Here is a 25,628-nt window from a genome sequence, read left to right on the forward strand (position 1 = left end):
ACGCGAAGGGGGGTGGGTGGGGGCGGTACGAGTGAATGGCTCGCTTGAAAGATTCATGGAGACGCGACGTCCGCGCAACCGGGGGTATTATTGCTCATTTGATCGGTTGGGCATCGGAAAATAATGTAGAAAATTGTTTTGCGGTATTTTTATCGCGATTTCAGGGGACGGGGCCGCCACGGTGATAGGAACTGCCGAATATGGGGTTGGAGGGGGTGGAAGGGAGGGGTCGAAGGAGGGTGAGAGGGGACGGCGCGCGCTTTGTGTGTCCCATCAATCACGCGGACCTTTTCATCGAACGGATATCGGGCCTGCCCGTTTTTGCGTGCGGTGCATCCCGCTCGATTGCAATCGCGGCGAATTATTGAATCTGCTGCATCTCGTCTGTCCGGATTAGGTTGGGTTAGTTCGCACTCGTTCCCGACTTCCCTCTTCGGTATTCCCCTCCACCGCGATTTTCCATCCCCGAAAACGCGTCGAATTTTACGGGAAGTGCCTTCTAACTATTTCCTTGGTCTTAGTGAACTGGTTTCGAAACATTTTTGGATGCTTGTTAACTTTTAATGTGAACTGATTTTAAATTGAACTGTGTGGAAGTATCGAAATCAATTTTATTGGGGTGTAGGGAATCCTTCTATTGGCAATAAACGTCCTCTTTTGTTAATATTGAAATTTAGGTGAAGATAGAATTTAGATATAGTACAAATTGTAGCGAAATTTTGCGCTTGTAATTTCTGTTCTGTGACTATCCTGACAGCAATCTATCAAAGATTGTATAATGTGAATACAACCCGATTTCCTTGTCGATTTTCATCCCTTTTAATTCGATATGTAAATCATTCTCAGGAGTATAGGTAGTATCTTCGGTAGGTTTAGTAAAGAAAATTTCGGAATAATTTGTGATCTCGGTACTTACTGGTCGAAGGCCAGGCTCATACGCGTCTCCAGGTTTTCGTCGGTGCCGCGGCTGCGTAAGAAGATGGTCATTGAATGGAACGGACGATATTACTTTATTTGACGACGGTACGTAAACAGTGAAAGATTTCGTTCTCGAGGCCAGTCACGCCAACGTTCTCCCAGGCTCGTGAGATCGACTTCTCTCTGTCACGTTCGTCGGTTAACGTATCCCCGTAAAAAAAAAGGAAGAGCCAGGGAGTGACGTGACGTGGCCTGGACTCGGGAGCCTCAGGACATGTGATATTTACAACGCGTCACGAGTCACGCGACGTCACCCGCGATGAAGAAGCTTCGAAACGACCTCCATCAACACCAGGCAGAATGGTAGCAATTTTACAGAATTCTTTGACAACGTTCCTTTCAGCCTGATGGGACGAGGATCGTCGTCGGAAGGTCAATCACTCTCCTCGCTCGAAATGACAATCGGGTAGTGCTTAAACACGTACGATTAACCTAGGCAAATAATTGGACTCCGCTTATATTTACATAATTATATACGAACGTAAACCCTGGTTAGTCCTCGAGTCCTTGATAGATCCTGGCCGAGAACGACCAGGCGCTAAGCATTCCACGGTCGAACCCTGACTCTCAAGGATGGTGTACATTCAATCGGATACAGAATCTTCGTGGTGTCGCCGAGACAGAAATTAGGCCTCGACGCGATAAAAACGCTAACATTGACTCGTACGACCTACATCGATCGAGAGATCCGCGAATTTACAAGTTCGTCCGGATGCTAACCACACCTGGAATAATCTTCCACCCTTAATAGGGTCTCCAGACGTGTCTAGGCTTCGGGGTCCTTTCTCTTCTGGGTCTGACTCCGTCCCTTTCGACGTCAGTGTCGTCATCCTTCTTCCTGGTGGTTAGATCTTGACCCACGTTCTCTTTGTCCTGTCCTCTTTTCGTGCTGAGGTCCACGGTACCCTCTAAACGGATCTTCACGGAAAGATCTCGTCGAGGGATCTGTTCGTCGTTCGTTGCTTCTTGATCGTTAGAGTTCTCCATGCTTGGCCTGAGGTGAACCGATGCGTTTTGAAAGGAAGCATCGGTGGTGGCGTCCTCGACGTCGCTTCTGACTGGTGAAATCCTTGGGGAGTCTTGTTCAGGTAGTGATTCGTCGCTCCTGACACGATCCCTGGTCTGATCGTACTCGTTCCTGTCGTCCACTTCTATGCTCCCGTCTGGACTGTCCAAGCCTGTGCCTCGCAGAACGTCCTGATCCTCGTCCTGCTGTTTCTCCTCCTTCAGAACGGTTTCAGGACTGTTGCTGTTGCTTCGTAGCTTCCTGAGCTCCTCCAGCCTGGCTTGATCGGGCCTCTGAAGTCGTTGCTGCGCCATTCTTAAGGCCAGAGCGTGCCATTCCGGCTCTAGCATGTACTGCTGCGTGTGATATAGTGGATTGTAGAGCCAAGACGACTGCGGCAACAACGGCGCGAATATCGATCCGAAGATGGACCCTGTGGCTCCCAGAAGATGGAGACCTGTTGTTAGAATGACGATCAGTTTGGGAATCCCCTTTGGGAATCATAGGTTGATGTAATTTTGAGGATCGGGGTGAAGGTTGTTAGTGACTTTGATGATATAAATTATAAACACTTTGCTTTGCTAGAAAAGTTTCTATGTATAGCATTCAAAGAAATTCTGTGAACTCAGAGATATGATGTAGGATATGAAACTTTTTCTACCGATAAATAGACAATACCTTGGAAATGAGAGTGATGCCCGGATGGGCTGGGCGTCGTCGTTGTGGTAGTCGTCGTCTCAGCCGGTGGTGTGGGCGCCGCGACGGTGGCCGTAGTAAGCAAACCAGGTCCAGAATTACCAGGTGACGATGTCGGCGTCACCTCCCTCACAGAGACGCTGATCGGACCCAAATCGTTCCTAGACGACTCTTCAAAAAAGAATCATAGTTTCCCATTAACGAACGAACTATCTTCAACCTGTCGATCATACTTTTCGGCTTTGACGTCCCTCCGAAAAAAGAGCACTGACAGCGATTCCAACGAAATCTATATTGAGAATTTCTGGGTAGATAAGACTGGATCCATTTCAAGAAGAAGAAAGTCTCGTTTCTCAAGGACGTCATCCCTTAAAGACAGCGCAAGGTGGAGTCCTTACCGGTGTTGGGTCCAGGCAGCCTAGGAGATCTTTGCTCGATGCTGTGGTGGAAGGGATTGAAGGCCGACGCACCAGGTGCCGGAGGATGTGTATGCGAATGGTGACCAGGAGGCGGCGGAAGACAGTGCGGAGGTAGAGACCCTCGGGGTAGACCACCCCACCCTTGGCTGGCTCCTTGCTCCAGACCCAGGTGTTGCAGGCCTGTGCAATCGAAGTGATCCGAAATTATGTTTGTCAGACGGTTGGACTTTTTGGACGGTATCTTGGACTCTGGAATAAGCCTCGAATCAAAAGGGACTGATTTTCCGATCAGAAGATTAGGCCTAGGAAGAACTTGAGGAAAGGATTTTTAGGATATATCCCTTCGACGAATGATGTAAACATCTTGGTTCAACCAATATACATTTTTATTTTATTGCAAGCTCACCCTAACGGATAAATACAATGTTACGGAGTGAGATACAAAGTAGCTGAGTCTCCTTGAGAAAAAATCAATCATGGACCGTAACAGACGCAGCATGTGTGCCTGAAACGACCACGCGTGTTGCGGAGGGCTGCAATAAACAACCCGCGTGGCGTTCATTAGAAAAGAAATCGCTGTCCGGGGGTTGATCCGGAAACGTTATATAACATCAGACGGGGATAAGCGATCACCGGGTGACGGACGTAGCAACAGAAAAGCTTCCCTTTGACGTAGCTAGCGTTTGACGTGGATGGACAGTTAAATTTATCCAGCGGAGAATAGAGGGACGATCGATCAATTTTTCTTGTTTTTTTTTTTTTTCAATTGTAGCCGATACCACGGCGGCCATGGGAAAGTTTCGTGTATGTGTGCAGGTATGCAATTAAATCCACGACATGGAAAGAATTAATCTGTTCGTGGAACGATTACAACGGCCCTACCGTTATCGAACATTCGTTCTTTTCTCCCCGGAACGACGAAGAAACGAAATTTCGAAGGGGCTGAAATTTACCACGCAGGACATAACACTTTCTAACCCCCGAAGATGAAACATAATATCTTTAATATACCTGTATCGAAAAGAACGGTGCAACTGAAGCGAAACTAAAACCGTTGAAGTAGTTACGAAACCGCGGTGAAACGAGTTCCACCCCTCTAGCCCCGTCCCACCCTCCCGACCAGGGTGATAAAGGAAGGAGTAAAAGTGAAGCCGTAGTCATTGGTATGGTATCGGTTTTTCGAAACACCTTGATCAATAGCAGATTATACCGTCATCTGTGCGGGGCAGTTTAAAAATTCCGTGAAAGCTCCGAAGCCACCGGCTGCCTAGGAGGGGTGGAAGGGTGGGGATGGGGTATCACGGCGGAGCGGTAAGTAGGGGAGGCACGGCCGTAGAGTGGGGAGGGTTGTCTGGTTACTGGAACGTGGGCGTGGCTGCTCGTGCTCGCGACCCCTCTCATTGGACCAGCCGACATCCCCACTGTCTCGACGGCTCTCGATGGTGGGATAGGAAAAAGCTCGGTAGGGGTCGAAGGGGTGATTTTTAAGCTCTCTTTAAGCCGCGCTTGCCAGAGAGGACACCACTATCTCGCGTTCTACCACACCGGCGTGGAACAGCGAGCAGGCCAGCTGGAAGCTCTCGCATGGAGAAAGAAAGGGTGAGACGGGAGGGATGGGTGTGAGGGAAAGCTTGTAGCTGCAGCTACTTTATGAGGGGATTAAGAAAACGATAAGAGGCGCGCGAAAGCTGCGCTGCCGGCGAGCTTAAGGAGGCCAAGGGTTTCCGTGTACCTGACGTGCCATAAGTGAGGACTTTGCCGGAGAAATCCTCGGACGATTTTTCAACCCCTTTCTCGGAATACTGAAAAGAGAATATCTCCAGAAGCAGAAGTAAATATTGGGCTGTATAGTTTTTTTTTTTTTTCATTTTCATAGGAAATTAATTAATTTGGAAGTTCCTGTTGAACGTATGAAAATATATGTTCGACGATGTAATAATTTTTTAACTCCATTAGAGGACTCTTGCCGTTCACATCATTTATTCGAAGTTTAGCCACGAAGTTTAACCACGAAGCTTTGGTATTTGACAGTGGCGCGAATCCATTTCAAACTGCTCGTAACATACTTTCAATTTAATAAACCCCCCCAAAATGCCTGGCACCCTCTTACAGTACTCGCGTGCCGGGACGGGGGTGTGGAGGAAGGGGTGGCGGGCGATAATTCCGAAAACAAATGAAGACTAATGAGGGGAGAACCCGGGCGAGATCTCTGAAAGAGTCGGTGGGAAAGAGACGGAACGCACTGAGAGAGCTGAAAGGGTTCAAGGAGCCGCTACCCTTTAAGGGGTGAGAAATGTTAAGCTTAAACGTTACGGCCCCTAGGGTTAGTTGCCTTTATGTGTGCCTTCCCGTTGGGGTACCGGAGCTTTAAGGGATGATGTATTATCGAGCAGCATGTTCGAAATGTGCTACGTTATTTTGGCCGCGATAGATTCGGTCGAGTTCACGGTTACGATTCCATACTTTAAACACTCGTTAACGAATATTGGCATGTAAAAGTCTAAGAATTAATTAAGCTTTCATACTTGACACGAGGTCTAGATAACATAGAAAATAGAAATAGATAGTTCTATATTGGGAAATAATGGAATAGCTAAAAAGGGTCCCCATGTTAGCCAAAATAAATTTACAGAGGGCTAATAGTATGAGTCAATCATTGGTCAGACACAACAAAAAATTCTTCCTAATTGATCCAACTCATGTGTAGTGAATTATAGAAAATCGTGAAGTTATAAATGTATAAAATTCGCAGTCTACTCGTAACAATATTCCGTTGGAAGTATTCTTTCACGTCTATTTTATGTATAGAAAAATAATTTTTCTATTCTTTATGTTTATTGTCTAGAAATTTCTAGCGTAGGTGTGGGTCTACAAGACCCGAAGAAAGTAATTGTAGCTTTCTCCTGTTCCACCATGAAGCCAGCAAGGCTACAAAAATATGGATGAAGAATACACAATACCCACCCCCAACATTCTTTTGTTTCCGCCTCGAGAGAGAAATTACGAGACGGGTGTGTTCTACGTAGGTGAGAAGGTGAGGCAAGTTACGTCTGTCACGCCTAGAAGAGAGCCGTCTGCAGGGTAACTTAAGGGGCGTTTAAAGACGTTGGGGCTGCAGCCATGACGGGCACCTCCGAGAGTAAAGAGTAAAGCCGGTCGTTCGGGGGTTGCTCGCTTAAAACCCCCAGCCCCGTCCGCCACGGCAGCCAGAGATACATAATAAATTAATTCGCGTATTTTCCTGTCCTCCTTATCTATTCAAATCTATGCAAAACAGGAGTTAAAACGCCCTTCTTCCTCCTAAGGCGTTAACCCTTGTGGAGCCTCGCACACCCTCCCCCCTCTTTTCAGCTTCTTCTCTAACCCCCACCGTCACCTCCCCCTCCCCCGCCCACCCCCATCCACCGTTCCCACGTTCTAGCCTCTCACTACCGTCGGTCGGATGTCTTTGCACACCCACCCTTTGCGCCCGTTCTCATTATCGCGTCGCAGCAACCCCTAAAATGCCACCCTGGAAAGGTCCCTGGCACCGATCTAAGCTCTACGAGGAGATATTTCGAGAAAGGACGAGAAAATTGCTGTCTCTCTCTCTCGCACCCGTTTCCAGCCACCGCGTTTCATCCCCACCCGTCAGCATCCCCCATTCACCCCTTCCTCCCTCCTTCCTTCTCTTATTTACGCTTGCATCCTCTTTGAAGTTACGAACGCGGATAAAAACGAGGAACTTTTCGAAACGCTCATTGTATGCGAGCTATTCACCCGGAGTCACGTCTCCGTGTACTTTCCTTTTTATTCCCTCCCACCCACCTCCGTGATCCCGTACGTAGAATTAAAAAAAAAAATTTTGACGGGTTCTCTTGGAATTTCTTAACGTAAAATCCGCCGAAATAATTTTGTTCTTTTTCCTGAAATGTCTAGAAATCGGAAGAGATTTGCTCGCTTTTTTATTCACGCGAACACAACTTATCAGGGTGTGTATTCGTTGGAAGGGATTTAATTTTGTAAAAGACTTCACCACTACACCTCCACGTTTAATGGAAATCGATAGAAGGAAGAAATTACAAATCAATGCCACCGAGTGTAAATTCACCGAATTTATCTACCCCCCTCCGTCTTTATGGGGTTTTTGTGTCACCGATAGAGAAGACGGCGCAGCGGCCGCCTAGGGGAGGGATGAAGAAGAACGGCGCACGGTATCATTAGTTACCGTCGCCTCCGTCGAAAGGTTCTGGTCACCGGGACTGATTAAAAGACGGGACACCCTGGGAACAGCAGCACCCTTGGAAGACACGCAGGGGAGGGTGAAATGTGACGCGAATTTAAAGGATCCGTCGTGATTTGACGCCACCGGGGTGGACAGGGACAACCCTTAAAAAGGGAACCTTTAAGGATCCCGGCACCGCACTCGTGAAGGGTTACTTGGTCTTCCGTGTACGTGAAAAGGCCCCTTAAGGGCAACCGGAGAAGTCGTCTTCTTTGAAAACCAACCCCCTTGTGTCCCCCTGTCCAGAGACACTCCCTTCGCAGAAGGTCAAAAGGGATATTAGTAATTAATTAGAACACAATTGCGCTGATTCTTTCAAGATCTATGCACAAAATTACCCTCTCTGAGAAACCATACCATTAAACGAAATAATACTGACGTGAGTTTTGAAAGAAACATTTTTCATTACAATATTTGTAATAATTCATTCAAAATGAAAGGTTGAAAGAAAAGAAAGTCACGGACATCTTTAAGGCGAAGTTCGTGAATATACTGCGAAACGATCCAAGAACGAACCGACAGTTTTAAACTGAACGTTCCTAACAATCTCCCCCAAATGAGGTAAAGGCCACCTTATTGAAACAGGGGTTGCGATTTTTCCGGCCCTCCCCCGACCCCCTGGGGTAGGCGGTTAATTGACACTGGAGGGTGGAATGAAAGGGGGTGGGGGTGGAGACGCAGGAGATCGAGCTGCGCGAGCTGTTCTTGTTAACTCGAATCCCGACTCTCGCGATTTTTCATCCCCTTAGCCCCGGACTGACAAAGACGGCCTCTCGGGAGGTGCACGTGATCAGGGTGTTTTCATTCCTGGACAATCTCTACGGAGGATCTTTCGCGTGTTGCCAGTCACCGAATACATTAATTTTCGTCCCGCTCCGGGAACATCTATCGCGAGCATCTCTCCTATCCAACTTTTCTCGTGTATGTAAATTGAATCTTGCCAACCTGCATCGACACGTTCGCTGACATTTAATTCTCCTGTTATCTACGTTTAAAAAATAATTAAAATAATTCCACCCCGTAAAATTAACTCAAAATCTTTTACAACCTTCTTTTTATGAATAGAAAAATATGAGAATAATCCTAATGTAATTATCGGTTAGACAATTAAGTTTAAGATGTTCTCTATTTGTCAAAGGTATCAAGAACAGTCTGACCAGAATACCCAAACAAGGTGTAAGACACCAAGTGTGCCGGACTTCGGTAGCTCCGAGTCCTCAGGGATACCATAAAATTCAACCCTCCCCTCGGGGGTTAGGCCCGAACGAAATTTAATAACATCCCCCTAGTTACACCTCAATGGGCACCTTAACAACCCCTGTGCTCGGGTAGCCGACCGTCTCTCGCAGTTTCCCTTTCCCTTCGTCTCCTTATCAACCCCCGGGGCGCGCAGATATCTAATAAACCAGCTCTTGAAACACGTCTTTATCCGTGCATCGATACACAGCCGCCTTCCCACCCCCTGATTCGCTAGGGTGGCAAAAGTTCAAAAGCTGCCCGACTGACCCTCGCGCTTACGAACTGGACAGAGGCGCAACCTGTGCACGACGGTACGAACTAGCCGCGAAAGGGTTGAAAAAGTGGTGGACATCGTTCGGTATATAAACCGATCGATACGCTCGGTGATGTCGGTCGCGACTCCGACAACGTGCACGACCCAGTTTAACGCGTGCACGTGTGTCGACCGTTAACCGAGGGGAATCGTCGAGTGCGTCTTTCTATGGGGTGGCCAACGAAGAATAGTATGAATTTTTCATTCGGTGTATCGATTATGGGGGTTGTTAGCGACGGAGCTGAGCGGAAGGGTTGGAAATTGTAAAAGAAAGGTGGAAGACATTTTTTTGATCTAAGGGTAGTTTTCTTGGATTTTTTGGGAATTAGTATGAAATGGTAAGTGATCAGAACGAAGAATGAAGTGTTGTTTGTATCCTGTACGGTGTAATAGGGGTTGAAATGAGAAGAGACGAGAATTGTTGGACTTTAAAGAGGTCGAACATGTTCTGTGAATGTTCTAGACAACGTAGTACAGACTTTGTCGTATAATACTGCACAGATCAAGCGACTTTGCGCACAGAGAGCGGATCAAGTGGGTGTTTATGAAGACGGGTGATATAAGCGTCTAAGCGAGGGTCTTTACTAAACTCGGATGGAATATTCAACGATTACGCGATGTAGAAGTGTTGAACTTCAACGAAACTACTATAAAGAAATATCCTTCAACCATATCCACCAAAAATCCAACAACCTTCTCCCCATTAAAAGAAAAAGTCATCCCCAAAAAAAGTTACAACAATCTCCAGCCAAAAGAAATTGAATTCCACGATAAAATCGTGTCCTATTCTTTCCAGAATTCACGGGATTCAGCGTCACAACGGCCTCGTATCGCGACAAACTCGCGTTCCTCCCATGATTCAATTTGCCCCCGCTTAACGATACGAGGAACGAAGGTCTGTGCAACGTTTTCCGTTCGCGATTAACCGTGGAACAATTTTATGCACTGGGCCCGCTTGGAAATTGTTGCGTCCGTCCTCGTTAGCTGAAATTACGATGGAAATCTGAAGGGAAAGAAGAGGCGAAGTCGGCGAGGAACCGGGCGCGGCACCGTTGGTCCTTGATTGAGTAGACCACGGGGGATGAGGGTCGAAAAGGGATGGGGGATGGGACGAGGAATCGACGGCAGGACTCTGCTACTCCACACCGACCCCCTCCCGTGGGGGAAGGGGGCGGCGGCAGGGAGAGAAGCTCCGTTAAGCCGCTTATCATGCCGAAACAATACACTGTCGGTGCACCAGTATCAGTACCCGACCCTCTCGCTGCTCTGGAAGCTAGTCCCATCAAAATTTCGAGCTTCGAACGAATTTGAATTGGAATCCGTGCCGCCGAACTAGCCTGTCGATCCTACCTGGGGAGGGAGTGCGAAAAAAAACCACCTCTGGAAATTCGTCCAGGCGACGTCAGTCGGTTACCGTGATACGATGGAAATAGAAGTTTCCGGATTAGAGGACGGGTTTTTGGCTCCTGCGTCTGTTCGATGGAAATACAGGATCTACTGGGACCTGGAGGATCGAATTTGATCGCGACAGGGTGAGCTTATCGCAGGTGTGTAGTATAGAAAACGAACCTGAGGATCGTTAGGTTGGAATGAATTTAAAATGTTTTAAGTAGTACAGGTCAATGGTATGTCAGACGATGGATGAAAACGATATTCGAAAGTTCTGGTACTATCCCCCTGAAGCTTTCAACTATAAACGAACATGTACAGTATTCTACACTCTATTCTACACAAATGAGAATTAATTAAATACTGGCGATCCAAATTAAAAGCATGTTCGCCCTTAAATTTGAATTCCAGTAGATTCGATGAATCAAATTCCCCGAGTATACAGGTACAAATATTTTTGCAAATGAAATACGCTGTCCAGAATCAACAATTGTGACTTCCACGTCGACAATTTCGCGTTGCGGCGAACACCCCCAACAGTTTTCTTCCTACGGTCTCCGGAATTTCGCGAAGCAACGCCAGCAGTTGCTCGTCAAACGGCGGCTGGCAAAGTTTCGGCGCGAAGAGTGAGCGTAAGTAGAGCCGTCGGCAAACGAAAAGGCGGAGCACACCCGGCTGAAGCTTAATCAGAGTCTTCTCCACTTAGACGCCCGGCGGCAAAACTCAATTTTGAGTCGGTGCCTGCCGACGCTCAATTTTGACACCCCTCGTAGCCGCGAAGCGGGCGCGACGCGTCGTCTAGCGAAAGCCAGTCCCTGGCTTCGTGACTGCGAGGGAGGGGGACGGAGGACTCCTAGGGTTGGGAAACTTAGTTATCCGTCGACACGAGGTATACACACCGTGGGAGAACGAAGGTGGTGCGCGACATAGGGAGAGTCAGGCGGAGAGACGGTTCCTTCGATCTGGAGACACACTTACCGGACAACTTGAATCCCAAAGGGTCCTGTGGATGACCGAACGGGAACGGCCTGGGCCCGAAATGGAACGGATGGAAGGCCTGGTGTCCTAGAACGTCAGAAGGAACATGTGAGTTGAACGGAAATTTTCGTTCGCTCGCCATCTTCATTGCGTTGATGTTCTCTGGCCACTTGCAAAGCTATATTACATGTTATTGTACGAGTCGAGTCGGTAACTATAGACAAAGAAAGTACAAAAGCTGTGAGACTACAAGGTACAGAAAGAACCACAAGGCTGATTTATCCAAGATGGGATCCAACGACCTATATTTTAGATTGAACATTTTAACACGTTGACTGCCACAGTGAAAAATGTGGTATGTAGTCAGACAGACTCTACTTCATTTTTTTTTTAAGTAAAAAATTGTCGAAGGTATATGCGTTTAGTTCATCGAAGCTGGTGATCCTGTTTTAAATTATACTGCGATATTAATTCGACACGAAATTTTGTAACGGTATTTAAATAATGAAACAACTTTGCAACGCACGTGTCACCTTTATTTGGGTGACGTGGAAGTCAAAGTGTCAAGACAGTGGAGGGAGGGATCTGAATGTGGAGGGTTTAACATTTATACATCTGAAGAACAATCGAAGTTCTTGACCCTAGAAAGACGAAGACTATCGAGTGTTGCACACAGGAACGTGCATATTAAAGAGTTAGAATCGTGGGTGGTTGCAGATCGAGTTACCTACAGCTGGTAAACTCTTCGGACACTCACTTGTCTTGGATCTTGGTTCCCTGGGTCCGTCGACGGTGACCTTGATCGCCTTGGACAGGGTGGCTACCTGGGGCGGCGATGTCTGCAGCATGATCGTCAGGGTAAAACTTTTACCTGAAATGAGAATCGAGAGTCAAAATATAGACTGCGGACTAGAATTATCGCCCGGTGGTAAAACGAGCAGGCAGAGCGCTCTCATTGGAGCTAATTAAAACTAATTTTCTAACTAATATTTAACTCATTAAAACTAATATTCTTGGCTTTTGATCGCCCACAGTCTGTATCTTGTATGATATTTATGAAAACTAGGTGGCGAACTATAACAATACTCTACGCCACGATTGACGAATAATTTATACTCAAAGAAGCATCAAGGAACACCATAAGTCAGGGATGAGTTCTCGATACATCCATGAGTCCTCGAAACAATCGATACAAAGAAGTTCCAAGGTTGATTTCGAAAAATTCTAAATAAAAATGAATAGTATTAAACGATAATACTATTCATTTTTACGATAACCCTTTAACAGTAATTTACAAATTACGTTTCTCTTTAACTATCTTCCATACATAACCAACCCCCAATCCAATTCTCATATGATATTCTCAATATTACCAACGGTTCCACAATAAAATCATTACAGAATGTTCTTGACATTTCCAAATGAATTTTTGACAAATTTCTGCCGTTTGTCGGTAAGATCAAGATTCCCCAGGGATTTGTTCGCGAAGTGATAGAATCGATTGAGAACCAGAAAGTCCTTCGGGGGGTGTTGCACGGCAAACATCCCCCATCGTTGGCCGCCAGCACCCCCGCAGCAATCGCTTTCGACTAAATGTCTTCCCCTTGCTCCTTTTCCGCGAGAAACGCGGCCAACTGTTTTCGCTCCGAGGGGCGGGGAGGGCGCGAACGACAGCAATGTGCGGGGGGTGCGCTCGCTGGAAACAAAACACAAATGTGCCGGAAGTAAGGGGGTGAACGAGTGGCGCCGCCGCGTCGATGTTTGGCCCGAATCGGCCGGAATATGTTAATGTCGGCGCCGGGGAGGAGGGGGAACGGTAAAACCCCGAGAGGAGCGAGCCCACGGTAGAAATATACGCGGGCCGCTTGTCACGCGCGATTTCGTCGTTTTACCTTTCGCCGCGTCGCGTCAGCCTCGATCGCTCTCCCGATCCCACGTTGATATTCGTACATCCGTCGGGACCTTTCTGGCCCTCTGATCGAATTATTCAGGGTGCTCGACTGCTGGTGTCGGAAACTTTAATTCTACGTGTCGAAATAAAACGGAAATCAAGATCGACGGAATTGGGTCGAGGGTCTCGTTTCTCGAGTTATTGGCAGGGTCACTGGCATGGTGGTCACCGGTGATCGGAGAATTCCACGGAGAAATATTTAATTTTCTGAAGGGGAATGTTTAGTATCTCGTGGATATAATTAATGGTAAAGTAATAACGAAAGTAATGAACTGCGGATTTTTATTAGTACCTACGTATTTTTATTCACGTATTAAGAGTTCTAGGACGGGGAGAAAAATTCTGTTCAATCTTGTTTTTCATGTATGAGTGTCCAAAATTGTCAATTTGTATAAACATCCGCAGTTTAGTAATGAGCGTTCAAGGGCACGTATAGATACTGTATATCGTTAATAGCAAAGACAGAGACAATTATATTTTATTGTGATACTGTCTGAATAGTAAAAACTGTGGCAGTCAATGTCTTAACGATAAAAAAATTGAGGTCAGAAACGCCTGACTCCAGGCAATCTGCGTACAAGCGTAGGGCATGACGGACCCTTGAAAAAAAATACATCGGTACTCCTAGCCGAACATATGATATCGACATTTTCCTTGCCACAATCACAACATCTTTAGGTCATTCGCGAACATTCGCGACGAAGAATAGGATGTCTGGACTGTGCCATACCTCCTGCTGTTTTCAGTCGCTCGACCACTTCGATGTTTACACATTTTTATTGCTCTTCTGTCCTTCGAGTGGGATTCTAGTAACGGTTCCTTAGTTCGGTGGTAGTCGTCATCGCGGACACATCTAGTCATCGCGGAATAGTTCTCGAAGAAGAACATTCGTGTTTGCTTGTAGTATTAATTTAATTTATTAGAGTCAGTTTTAGTTTAATTTAGTTTAGTCACCGCGAAATAGATCTCGAAGAGAAGCATCTGTGTCTCTTCATAATACTAATTAATTTATTACAGTCAGTTTTTGTTCAGTTTATATTAGTTTATTCAGTGTTTAGTTTGTGTGTAAGCTGTGGTCTCTTTTGTGAATTTTAACGAGTCTGTGGTTTCATATCGTACAATTCGTGTGTGCTGTTTTATACAGTGTCTTGTACATAACATTTTTTGCTGTTAGGTAAAGATGTATTTTTTTGTATATGCGGAATTTCTGGTTTCAGACGTTTCTGGTCCGTATTTTTAACTGTTAGGAACTTCTAGACAAAGCCTTCGAAATAATTTCGTAAAAAAGACAACCATACTATTTAAGATACTATTGAATATTTTTGAACCAATTTTCTTTAATTCTTCTTTAAACACCTTAGGGAATAATAACTGCACAGTGTGATTTCTGTTTAAAAAAAAATTGTTCTGTATATTTTCACGTTTCTAGACAAGATTTCAGTTTTACGGGGTCATAGGTAACCCGAAGGTGGCGTTCCAGGGTTAATGCAGTAACACGTACCAATAGTTCTAATAAGGAATCTGTAGAATCTAAAAGATTAACGATCAAGTTACAGAAGACACACTGCAATAATCCCTGGTACTAAATCTTTGAAAACACCCTCAGCAGTTGAAAAGTGTTTCGTCCTTGAAAAATTACACTCCTAAATCGGATGATTATACTACAAAGACAGAATAAGAATGAACGATCGTTCGTTTCACATAAACCATCTCCTTCGTGATGAATAGAAGGCTAATTCTGAGTTCGCGAAGCGTTTCGTTTTACGCGTCTGTGTCCAGTGTTTTACGATTTTTGCTGGCAGTCGAATCGAATCGAATCGGTCATCCACGTCGAGTCAAAGAATGCTTCAACGTTTGGGGGTGGTGAAAAATGGGGGCTGTTGAAACGGGTGGCCGGCACTTAGACGCGTTCTAAAGCTACGACCGTGAAGTTATACGGCTTATAATGGGGTCGGCGTGCGTATATGCACGCGGTTGCGTAGTTTTATTTTATGGTGGCGCGGCTTGGACGGCAAACGACCGGGTTTTTACGGTGAACCACGACATTTAACCGGCTTACCGCCATCGTCCAGGCGAAATATTCCGGGACGACTTTAACGTTGCCGGGGGAAACGCGCCCACGTCGACCTCATCGCCATACTTTCTGGATTGATGCTCGAATCTCTTGGTGAATTTCTATTACCTCTTGGACCTGAGATAATATTTTCGTTTTTTAAGATAGTCAGAAAGAATCATGTATTTTTTGTACAGAATATTTTTTTAGCGATTAGAAGGTTTAATCTTCTTTTTCTTTTCCTACTTATACACTGATTACTAGACCGCGGATTTTTATGCGAAATAACATTTTCTAAAGTAATTTATAAAGACAGAAGCAAATGTAGAAATTTATTTTTCCTCTTAAGTATCTTATTGGGTTCAGACTAAAACAGAAAAAAACCTGCCCGCCCTGTAAAGGTTAATGGAATAAAAATTTACTGAACTCGATTGAAATTTTGCCTTTTACTGTCTTCCGCATACATCTGTGTGCTACAATCTATCTTTAACTAAACTCCTGCTAGACTATTTGAGCTGTTAGATAGAAAAAAAATTGAATATATTTGTGAATATACGTGGTCGATTATGCGTTAAGATATTTCAAAAAGAAATTTAAAGGAAAAATGTGATTAAGTATACTGTGTAGATTTTTTATTTTTCCCTCCCAATAGAGGAAGAAGTGGAAAAAATTTGGGACGAAACAGAGAGATTTTAAGGACAGGGGAAGGAGGTCTAACGAGGCCAAAGTTTATTGCCAGTGCGGTGTCAAATCCGTGATGGCGGTACGGGCGCGAATCGAGGGTGATAGCAGGCGTTTTGAGGGTGTTTATGAGGCATTATGTGTAACTCGCTGGAAGAACGATCCTCCCCCTTGAGGTCTGTTGCCCTCCACCTGCCTACGCTCGCCGAAATCGTAATTCGTTGCGTGTTAAACGGCGGCTTTCCAGGCATCAATCTGCCCCCGAAATTTATTCGTTCCCCGTCGCACCGTGGCTCGTCCGCGAATCTCGCGGTAATTTCTCAAACCATTTGTGAAATTCTCGAAACGATACACTTGTCAGAAAAGAATTTTTACCCTACTGACATTTAATATCAAAATCATCCTGAATTATAGAACTTCGATCCAACTATCGATCCTATTAGAAAATACAAAAATGCGTAAATATTCACATTGAGAAGTAGGTTTCTATAGAAAAGAACAATTGCAATAGAATCATTCCATTTGTATAGACAATTTTCTTATGAAACCAAAATAAAAATTTCGATTTATCAGTGATTCATCGTCCTCAGAAACTACGAAGTTACATTTTTTTTTAATTATAAAACAATCTATCGTTGAGTTCCACCTTTAACAAATTTTTTATTAATTTCAGTGAATATTAGAGTCGAAAGAATCACGCGATCCCAGCGACTTTCGACGGACACAGCGAACATCCCTTCGTTCGCCTCGCGTACGGCCGTCGATCCGCGCTTACACACCGCCTCCATCCAGCCGCGATTCGGCCAGTCAAAACGTCAGAATCTTAAAACACGACAAACACTCTGAAATAACGATCCGAGCCACCCCTAACGCTCGCCTCGCCGGCAAACAGGGGAGTTTTTAACACTGCATGATCCCTAGGCAAACTTAGGGTGTACGGAGCGAACGGAACGGCTCTCGTGTCTTCTCGCGGTGTGCAAATCCTTGTCGTGCAAATGGCCGCGGACTATCGCCAGCTCATAAACGCAGGAGCATTATACGTTTTTTTCTTACGCCTAGTAAAAATACCGGCTGGTCTTTTAACGCCTCCGAGACAGACGAAACAACAGTGACTGCGTTTAGTAACGCCGAGAATGTGGAGTTCTGTGACGACTTTGATGACTAAAATAAGACTTTAGGAAGAAGTTTCTGTGGAAATTGTTATTTTAATATTTCTGTAACAAGCATGATCTATTTCTGCATGGAAAGGATTAGGATGGATTGAGGATGATCTTTAACCCATTAACTAAGGGTATATATTCATGAAACTGGTCGTACATACGCAAAGCATAGGTTTACCGAAGCTAATAATTATGGACAACAGTATCACTGAAAAGTCATAGACTCAGTCAAGTATTAAACTCGAAAAAAACGAAATCTTGCATCAAATAAGACAATGTAGACAGAAATAATTTCGCAAAGTCTTCAACTCGAATACCTTGCCTCGAAGAGTCTCGTTAAAGCCGTGCAGCGACCAAAACATCGGTCCGTCGTTAATCCATGCAAGAACGATTCCCGTCGAAAAGAAGCGATATCCCCCGATAGGGACTCGATCCCCCCCTTGTTTCAGGAACCAATCGAAGCAACGATAGCCCAGCGAGAGGAATCTTTCGGGCAGGAGTGGACGCGTCGGCGTGTCGAGGCGCGGAGAGGATTCATCGGAGCGTCGCGTATGAGCGCACGGAACAACCGTTGTTAAAAAAGAAATAAAAGAAAAAAAGACGGGGTAAAACCCGGGGGCGGAGAGCGTGGAATTAGCATATGTAAAAAGAAACAGAACGGCCGGGCACATAGGACGACCAGGGGAGAGACCAGCACGAAAAATAATGTTTAATCGGTAGAATATCTCGGCGCAGCCATTCGCCGTAGAACTGCCCTCCTCCGTCGTCATCCCTTCGCCTCCCCTCTTTGTCCAACCCAGGCTGGGTCTTCTACTGCGTGATCCTTTGCTTGAAAGAGGGCTAGACTTTTTAATTTTTAATTGGGAAAAAAGACGTCGCCGAGGTGGTCGACGAAATCCGCGCCCGACCAGTCGGATTTTCAACGACGTGTCCCCGACGTTCCGTCTTTCTCGGGGGGTCGTCGATACCTTGCGGACTAGGTAACAGGTTTCCCTTTTTTAATACAAGTTTCATTGTGTCGTTAGGATTTTCTCTATCGGTTTATATTCATTTTCTTGATGAAGATTTGAGGCGAGAGTGTATTGATATCCTTGGATGGTTTTAGGGGTAGGGGGATGAACTTTCAAGAATTTTGAGTGTTCTTTAATGGACGTCAGTTGGTTTGACAGGTATGAAATATAGGAAATTATAATTATGTCTCTTTTGGTTACTTGTTTTTGAACCTGACGTATGAGTAATAACTAGAAAATAGTTCGTGGATCTGGTAGTTGAGTAAGAGGTTATTAGAAGCTGTCGTCATCTTTTATTGTTATGCGTTTGTACAGGGTGTCATGTAACTGGTACTAGAACCGGGTAAGGGGTGATTCTACGTGAAAAAATGAGACGAAAATATAAAGTAAAATTTTTTCATTTTAGGTTTTGCTTACGAGACAACTGAATTTAAAGGCTCGTCTAAAATATGTATATTTGTGCGGGGAATAAGTAGAAACTGCAAAATTCCTTACAACTGCGGAAGAATCACGTAAGAAGTTTCTCTTTCGTGATTTTTCAGCTAATAATTAGGCCACAGGGGTTTCTCGAGAAAGGGCCAAGGAGAATTGATTCGGTAGGGGCGGGGGTGTGCAGTCTTCGCACGCGGCAATTAATTAAACCGGAGGGTTGCAGTTCCGCGTAAGTCACGCACGATCGACGCGAAATTTCGAGGATCGCAACAGCTGTTCCGCAACTGGCTGAGGCGGGGGTGCGTTTTAGAGCTCCATGAAAAAGAGCGACGACCCTCTTCAACGTCGACGTGCCTTTACGACTTATTAAATCATTTTCCGGGCGCTTCTAAGTTCACTTGCTGGTGAACCTCGGGGGACGAGGAGTCGAAGGGAACTCTTCAAAGTCATAGAGGGAACTCTTAATAAGAACTATAATTTGAAAACGATATATAAAAATTGGAGTAATTAATAATACTGCCACCATTACATATATACGAAGAGTCAATAAGTGAGGTACACACAGAATACATCTTATTAAAATCTATACCAAGTAATACCTCTTCCGAAAGAGAGAATCTTGTTTCACTATCCTCGCGGTTTAATTAATCTCACCCCTCGAAGTCATCTAAAAAATCACCGAGTACACGATACAAGACTAACTTACCAACATCACTATGTCTAAAATTACTTCCATAATCCTTCAGACGATAATTACACAGAAATCACCACCCAGACCCAGTATTACTATACCTACACTCCGTTTTTCTATCCAACGTTTCATTATCCTTCAGACGAACTCAATCACTCACCTCCAGAATGTCTTAAAAAAAAAACAAGATCAGCGACGCAAAAGGTCGCAGCGCCATTCTTTACAATCTGTAAACAAGCTCGAAGATCAAGGGATCGAGGAAGCAACGACGGGAGAAAATCGCGTGAATCACGATCTGAAACCAACTCCCAATTGCGCGAGGACATCGGTCAGGATCTGGCTGTCGATAGCTCGAGCTTTGCCTCGGATTCTCGCGCTCTCCTGCCGGCCTATACCTCCGTCCTGGGGGCACGTCATAAAACACAGGTAACTCCGGTATTTATGCCCGTCGTTTTTACGCCCGTCGCTGGCCGGCCACCGGCTCCTCTATACCAGTCGCAGCCCTGAACCTACATAACGGGGGCGCACAAGTCTCGCCGCTCGCGCCTGGTGACTCCTAGCAGTCGGAGCTTGACGCTAATCCCTGTCGGGAAACGGAAGGGGTGGCCGAGTGATATACGCCTCTGCGCCGCTATGATAATATCCTCCACCCCCGTTGCACCCCCATTCCGCGCTCACTACCGCCCTTTCCACCCCTCTCGCAAGACCGCCCTTTTGTTTCGCGACTTTTACGCGCTGGATGTGGATATGGGAAGCCACCTCTGGGTCTAGAGATAGGGATTCTGGGACTTCTTGGACACCTCGCGTGTGGTAGAGGTAGGGCTGAGAATTTGGGTTTACTGGGGAGAAATTGGAAAATGGTTTTGTGAAAAGTCTTTTGAATCGAGTGTACATACTACTGAAAAAGTAGTTTTTATTCGTTTGAGAATCATTTAGAGTGGTCTAGAAATGATGTGGAAATATCTTGGTGGGTAGTTCTTTGGTGATTATCGCGTGATTGTTGAGGAAAAGAGATTGTTGAGAAAAGGAGCTGGAGATTGGAATGTTTCCTTTACGAGAAGTCCTGTGAAAGTATTATAAATAGTACTAAAAGAAACATTGGGAAACACGTACAATACTTCATAATTCTGAATGGAATCTGTCATTTAGAACGTTAGTAAAACACTAAACCCTTGATAAGCTCCCATAGATTCTTGATGTACAATAAAATCTCTACTATATGAACCAAGTGTGCTGGATCTGTAAAATTTCTCATAATCCAAACACAATATGAGATTCAAGACAGAACTATCATCACACAGTACATTCATAAATACCACGAATAAATTTCTCCACCCTCAAAAGTATTTCGATACACCCACCGTCAACGATCCACAAAATCCGAAGGGTAATTCAGGTTCATCAGAAGCAAACTGTACGCCAGAAAATGGTGATGCATCGGGTGTCCAGAGGGGGAGGAACAGTGTTCGATTACCGCCGATTGTTCGTTCTCTTTTTTCTTTTTTTTTTGTTCCAGGCATCGCGCGATTAAAAGGTGTTGGGAATGAACGATGGGGACACAGGAAACCGTGGTTCGAGGCGCGCGCGGCTCATTTCAATTTTTCCGAGCAACGTTTACCGCTCATCTCGACTAAAATCATTCCTCATCCGCATTCGCAATATTAAATTGGCATGGCGAAGCCCGCGAGCGAGCATGGAACAAATATTTGCCCCAAAATGGTCAGTGCGCGCGGGCCGCGTGCAAAATAACGGAGGCGAAAAAAAAAAAAAGAGAAACCGAGGGGAAAAATGTACACGGAATCCGTATATGAAGCGGTCGCTCGGCTCGCTCGCGCGTTGCCACTCGTCTCCGTGGTATTATGCGCGCGATACGCGACCGTGACTCGCCGGTAAACATCATAAATTTTCGACTTATTTAGAAAATCTGTTTACCCGTCTCCGTAGATGATAACGATTGCGCTGCGGGGTCTGTGTTATCGGTGATCGCTGGATCGCGTGAGCCGAACGTTTCCCGCCGGACAGCTCCGAATACTTCCACGAGACGTAGAAAAATTACACAGAAACACCTTGAACAGGCTTCACAGTTCTCGTTGGAGGTGAGGAATCGGTAAACTTGTTCGACTGCCTTGACTTAATTTGAATTATTGATATATTGGACCGTTGGTGATTAATCGAGGATTTATTTGACTCTAGATTTATAGAGTAGAGAAATAATTTATTTCGTCGGTTCTTGAATTATGTTAATAATAATGGGATTTCCAAAATTATTAGGTAGTGGTGGATGTTGGTGGATAGTGTGGTAATTAATCAAAGATTTCTTAGGCCCTGGATATATAGAATAGAGAATTTATTTTATTTATAGTCCAACACTAGTGTAAATCTAATACAAGTGATAGAATGTACCACAAATTCCTTGGTTCTGTGATTCCACTAAATCGAGCCTAATTGTCGAATTGAATAATATCGAGGGTATCAACTTAAACAATACAAACATATCCTAACCCCAAACGTTCGATCTTTGCCCTTGAAACAGGCGAGCCATCGTCGTCCGTGGAACAATGAGTAATCGTGAAACGGTTTTCACAACTTTTTCGCGAAATTCGTCGACTGAGGAGGATATCGCGGATATATAGGGAATCACAGAATAGAACGGTTGAGCGGTGGGGTGGTCAGGGGGGGGTGGGTAGGTGGATGGTAGTAGAGTGGTTGGCTGTAAGCGGCTTTGGTTTCCATGGCAGTAAGCCCTCATTACTGTATTACGGGCAGCCCCTAACTACCAGCCGTACGCAACGATTTGCCTCTAGAACCTCTATGAGGGTGACGGATCATGCAAGATTGTTTTCCGCGTGTCCGGGCAACGCCGATATTCCAATCCAGCCGGAAATATTTCGCCCCCCAGCCTGTCCAAACATCGAAATTCTACCATTGTGTTCGACCCCCAATCAACAAGGAAAAACATTCATCGACAGTGTATATTTTTCCCACAATGGTTCCACATCGTGGGAAACAATCGACCGAAGTAGTTACGTACGATTGGACGTATGGGAAAACATGTTTGCAAATTCCTGTGCTTCGTCGACGAACGACGTTTAAAGGGGGTTGCAAGGAAAAAGAAAGCTGGCATTTAAACCACCACCGTTTAAGGCTCTCCCCATCGAATGTTAGAGTGACGGGAGGGGGTGGCGCTGTCGAAGTAGAAGATCGTCGATATCGCGGACCCCGCAATTTCCTTTTCCAATTTGCCATAAACAAGTCGAACCCTGTGCCGCCGCCCCTCGTTAACCGGCTACGCTCGTGACTGCTCTCTTGAAAGACTCGCGAGAGCAACGACGACACGGAAGACGGAGGAGGGAGGGGTACGACTCGGTCGAATTAAAGGAATTAAAGGACGCCTCGTTACTCGTATCTCTCGATCCACCCCCTCGCCGCCCTCTTTGGTGTGTCTAAAGGAAGAAAGAAAAAGAACCGCGACGATCTGGAGGGTAGCCTAGGAGAGTCAGAGGACGACTTTGTTCGTCTTTCGTATGGGTGAAAGGTTCTACGATCGACCGTTTGCATTAAGCGCCCTTAATGGCGGCGATTATTGGGTCGCATTATTCAGGGGGACCACCCCACGGATTTTTCACGACCGTCTTCTTTCGCTCCTTCTAGGGCGAAGGAACGCTGAATTATTGAAACGTGGAGTCGGGAATTAAAAAAAAATCTCCGCGACGGCCGGCCGAGATATCGAGTCACGGTGTTTGCCGGGTGAATTAAAAATGAGGACGAAGCGTCGAGGGGCAGGGGGGCAGGTTGGGCGGGCCACGCTTCACCGTCCCAAGGAAAAACGAGGCCATCAGTCGGCCCACCGACTTAATGCACCGACGCCTGAATGATTTAGAACCCGTCTTCTGAAAACGCTTTCCTTGGATCGGCCTCGCAGGTTAGGCGAATTTTTTACGTTCGATTTTCCTGGAGAACCCTACTGGTCTTGGTAATTGGTCGGAGGACTGATAATAGAAAAGTGGAGGCGAAGTTAGGATGTTATAAATAGAAAATAAGGTATGATACAAATATGATGGAACCAAAGAGAAAATTAGTATGAGAGTACTATTGGTAGGTTGTATAATTTAAGTTGGTTACACTGGGTGAAACAGAAAAGAGTCGAAACAATTGATTGCCTTATCGATGATTCTTTTCCTGCTTACAGAAGGTTTTCTACAATTTTTGTTAGTTTTTTATACGCTGGATCTTATGATCGAAGAACTTTCCCACCCCTGATAGAGTATGCCAAGTACACTTCTTCCTAGGTTTCACCCCTTTTGGGCTATTTAATTTCGTTCTGTATCACTTTTTTAAGTTTTTAATATTGTCAGGTACAGAAATTTATTGAGATTGAGACTGGGAACTAGTGAGGGTTGAACATTCGGCGGTTATTGGTCTCTGAAGATTTCTTTTACCCCTACGGAACCCACCCCTAAGCGAGCAAGAGATTTATTATCTGTTCTAGACGTAACCCATAATCTGTTTTCCATCCAATGTGTCAGACTTGGAACACCATAAAAATAATCCCCCTGACAGATAGTAAATATTGTGTCTATCTAAAAAATTGTCCACATCGAAGCATCGTTGTGAGACGAAGTTGCTTCGAAGATCATGCTTTTTAACCTATCGACGGAAGGATAGAAATGTCCTCACCTCGACCGCTTCTGCCGACGAACCTGAGGTCGTTGAATTTCGCGACTTGGTTCTTCATCACCGCCGTGGAATTCCGCAATTCCGCGCAGCAATTCTCGTCGTTCCCGGCACGCACCGTCACCAGGGTCCCGTCACCGACGTCGCCCAGGGCCACCACTTTGAACGCAACCGGAAGCGTCTTGTTCGACCTCCAGTGTGCTGGTAGCACAGTGCAGACCACGTGGGGGGAACCTGTCGACAATGATCCGTCAGATCACCAATTAATATCTACCTATCGGGCAACAACTTTAATGCTAACTAAAGCATAACAGACCTACTCTAAATGACAACACTTAAGCAACATCGATATGCTTTCCCCATACAGTAAATCCTTGATAAGTAAGACAAGATAAGAAGAGATCTCCAGGTATAACGCTGACTTTTTTACTGAGATTTAGCACAATGAGCTTACGATTCTCAAGCCAATTATATTTGTTTCAGTCCCATGTGGCCATTAATTTATGAAATATTTAATGTTCACTGTCTAAGAGCCTTCGACCACTCATCGAGGATTTACTGTATACTTTTCCACAATTTTGTCCTTCATCGGGATAGAATTGAGAAGAGCCTCAGAGGCTCTCAGTACATAATAGCTGAAATTAATAATTCTAACATATTTCACTTCTTTTAATTCAGTTTATTTATTTAGTATATTGTTATTTGTATGTATCCACATGTGGTTCTCGAGTATTTCTGATAGATGATATATGACTTCCATCCTAATAAGGTCTGACCACCACTATATATATTACGATATTGTTTGTAATATATAATATTATTATATTCTTCATTATGATATAATAAAAGAGCCTCAAAGGTTCTTCTATTCGGATGAAGGTCAATAATTAACAGTACTTCGACATCAAAGAGCTCGAAATCTTCGGAATGGAGGGATAAAATAAATTTTCTTGAACAAGGTGTTTCTTCTTACCTGTTCGCACCAGTTCGCCAGGATGCTCAGCGAACAGTCCGTCCAAGGTTCTTTCAGCGAGCAGATCCGCGGTGATCGCATAGTCCGACAAATTGTTCCCACCAGCGGATCCTTGCTGTGGGACTTCATTAGCCAGGTGCATTCTTCTTCTCAAGGAAGAGTTCCTTGTCCTCCTGATCCTCGTGGCACCGATCTGATGCACCGTGTTCCCTTGGTGAGCCGGATGCCCGTTCCGTATCAGTCTCGGGTCCGGGTAGTCTAAGCCTGGAGGCCGATCCTCGGGGCGTGCATCACGTAGAGGATTCGTCATGAGAACAGGATCATCTGACCGTTTCTCTGAAATATCCTCCTTGCGTACCAACACCTGACTATTCGACTCAATTGTTTTTACCGAACAGTTCACACTAAATCGGATGAAAAAGACTCTGGTTCCATATAGACACTGGACGTTCAGCCACTTTGTTAGGATTTTAATCTTATCTTCTGAATCGTAGACTCGAAGATTTTCGAAAAGAGTTAATCAATCTCTGTTAGAGTATCACTTCGAGGGTTGTTTCTCTGGAAGATCACGTTGAACAGCACGCGCTAGTCCGCCCCGCGTGGCCCAGGAACCTTTGATCCTTATTTCATTACCCCGCGACAGTGGGACGTAAGAGCCGATCCGTTTGCAAATTCTTCCTCGTCTCGATTGCCAAGTCGCGGGGAAAATTCGTTTTATTGG

General features: G+C 45.2%; 1 protein-coding gene across 1 annotated transcript; it reads right to left on the minus strand.

The window, feature by feature from the left end:
* Window positions 1-1,722: 1,722 nt before the first annotated feature.
* LOC107194133 lies at window positions 1,723-25,217 on the minus strand. Its single transcript, XM_015583699.1, has 7 exons — window positions 24,908-25,217; window positions 23,938-24,168; window positions 12,040-12,153; window positions 11,283-11,369; window positions 3,079-3,279; window positions 2,663-2,851; window positions 1,723-2,441 (listed from the first exon to the last, which is right to left on the minus strand). Exons 1-7 carry the CDS (start codon window positions 25,215-25,217, stop codon window positions 1,723-1,725), a joined length of 1,851 nt encoding a protein of 616 aa, XP_015439185.1.
* Between the last annotated feature and the right edge of the window lie 411 nt (window positions 25,218-25,628).

The sequence above is a fragment of the Dufourea novaeangliae genome, unplaced genomic scaffold, assembly GCF_001272555.1.
Source record: "Dufourea novaeangliae isolate 0120121106 unplaced genomic scaffold, ASM127255v1 scaffold21, whole genome shotgun sequence".
In the NCBI taxonomy this organism is placed as follows: Eukaryota; Metazoa; Arthropoda; class Insecta; order Hymenoptera; family Halictidae; genus Dufourea; species Dufourea novaeangliae.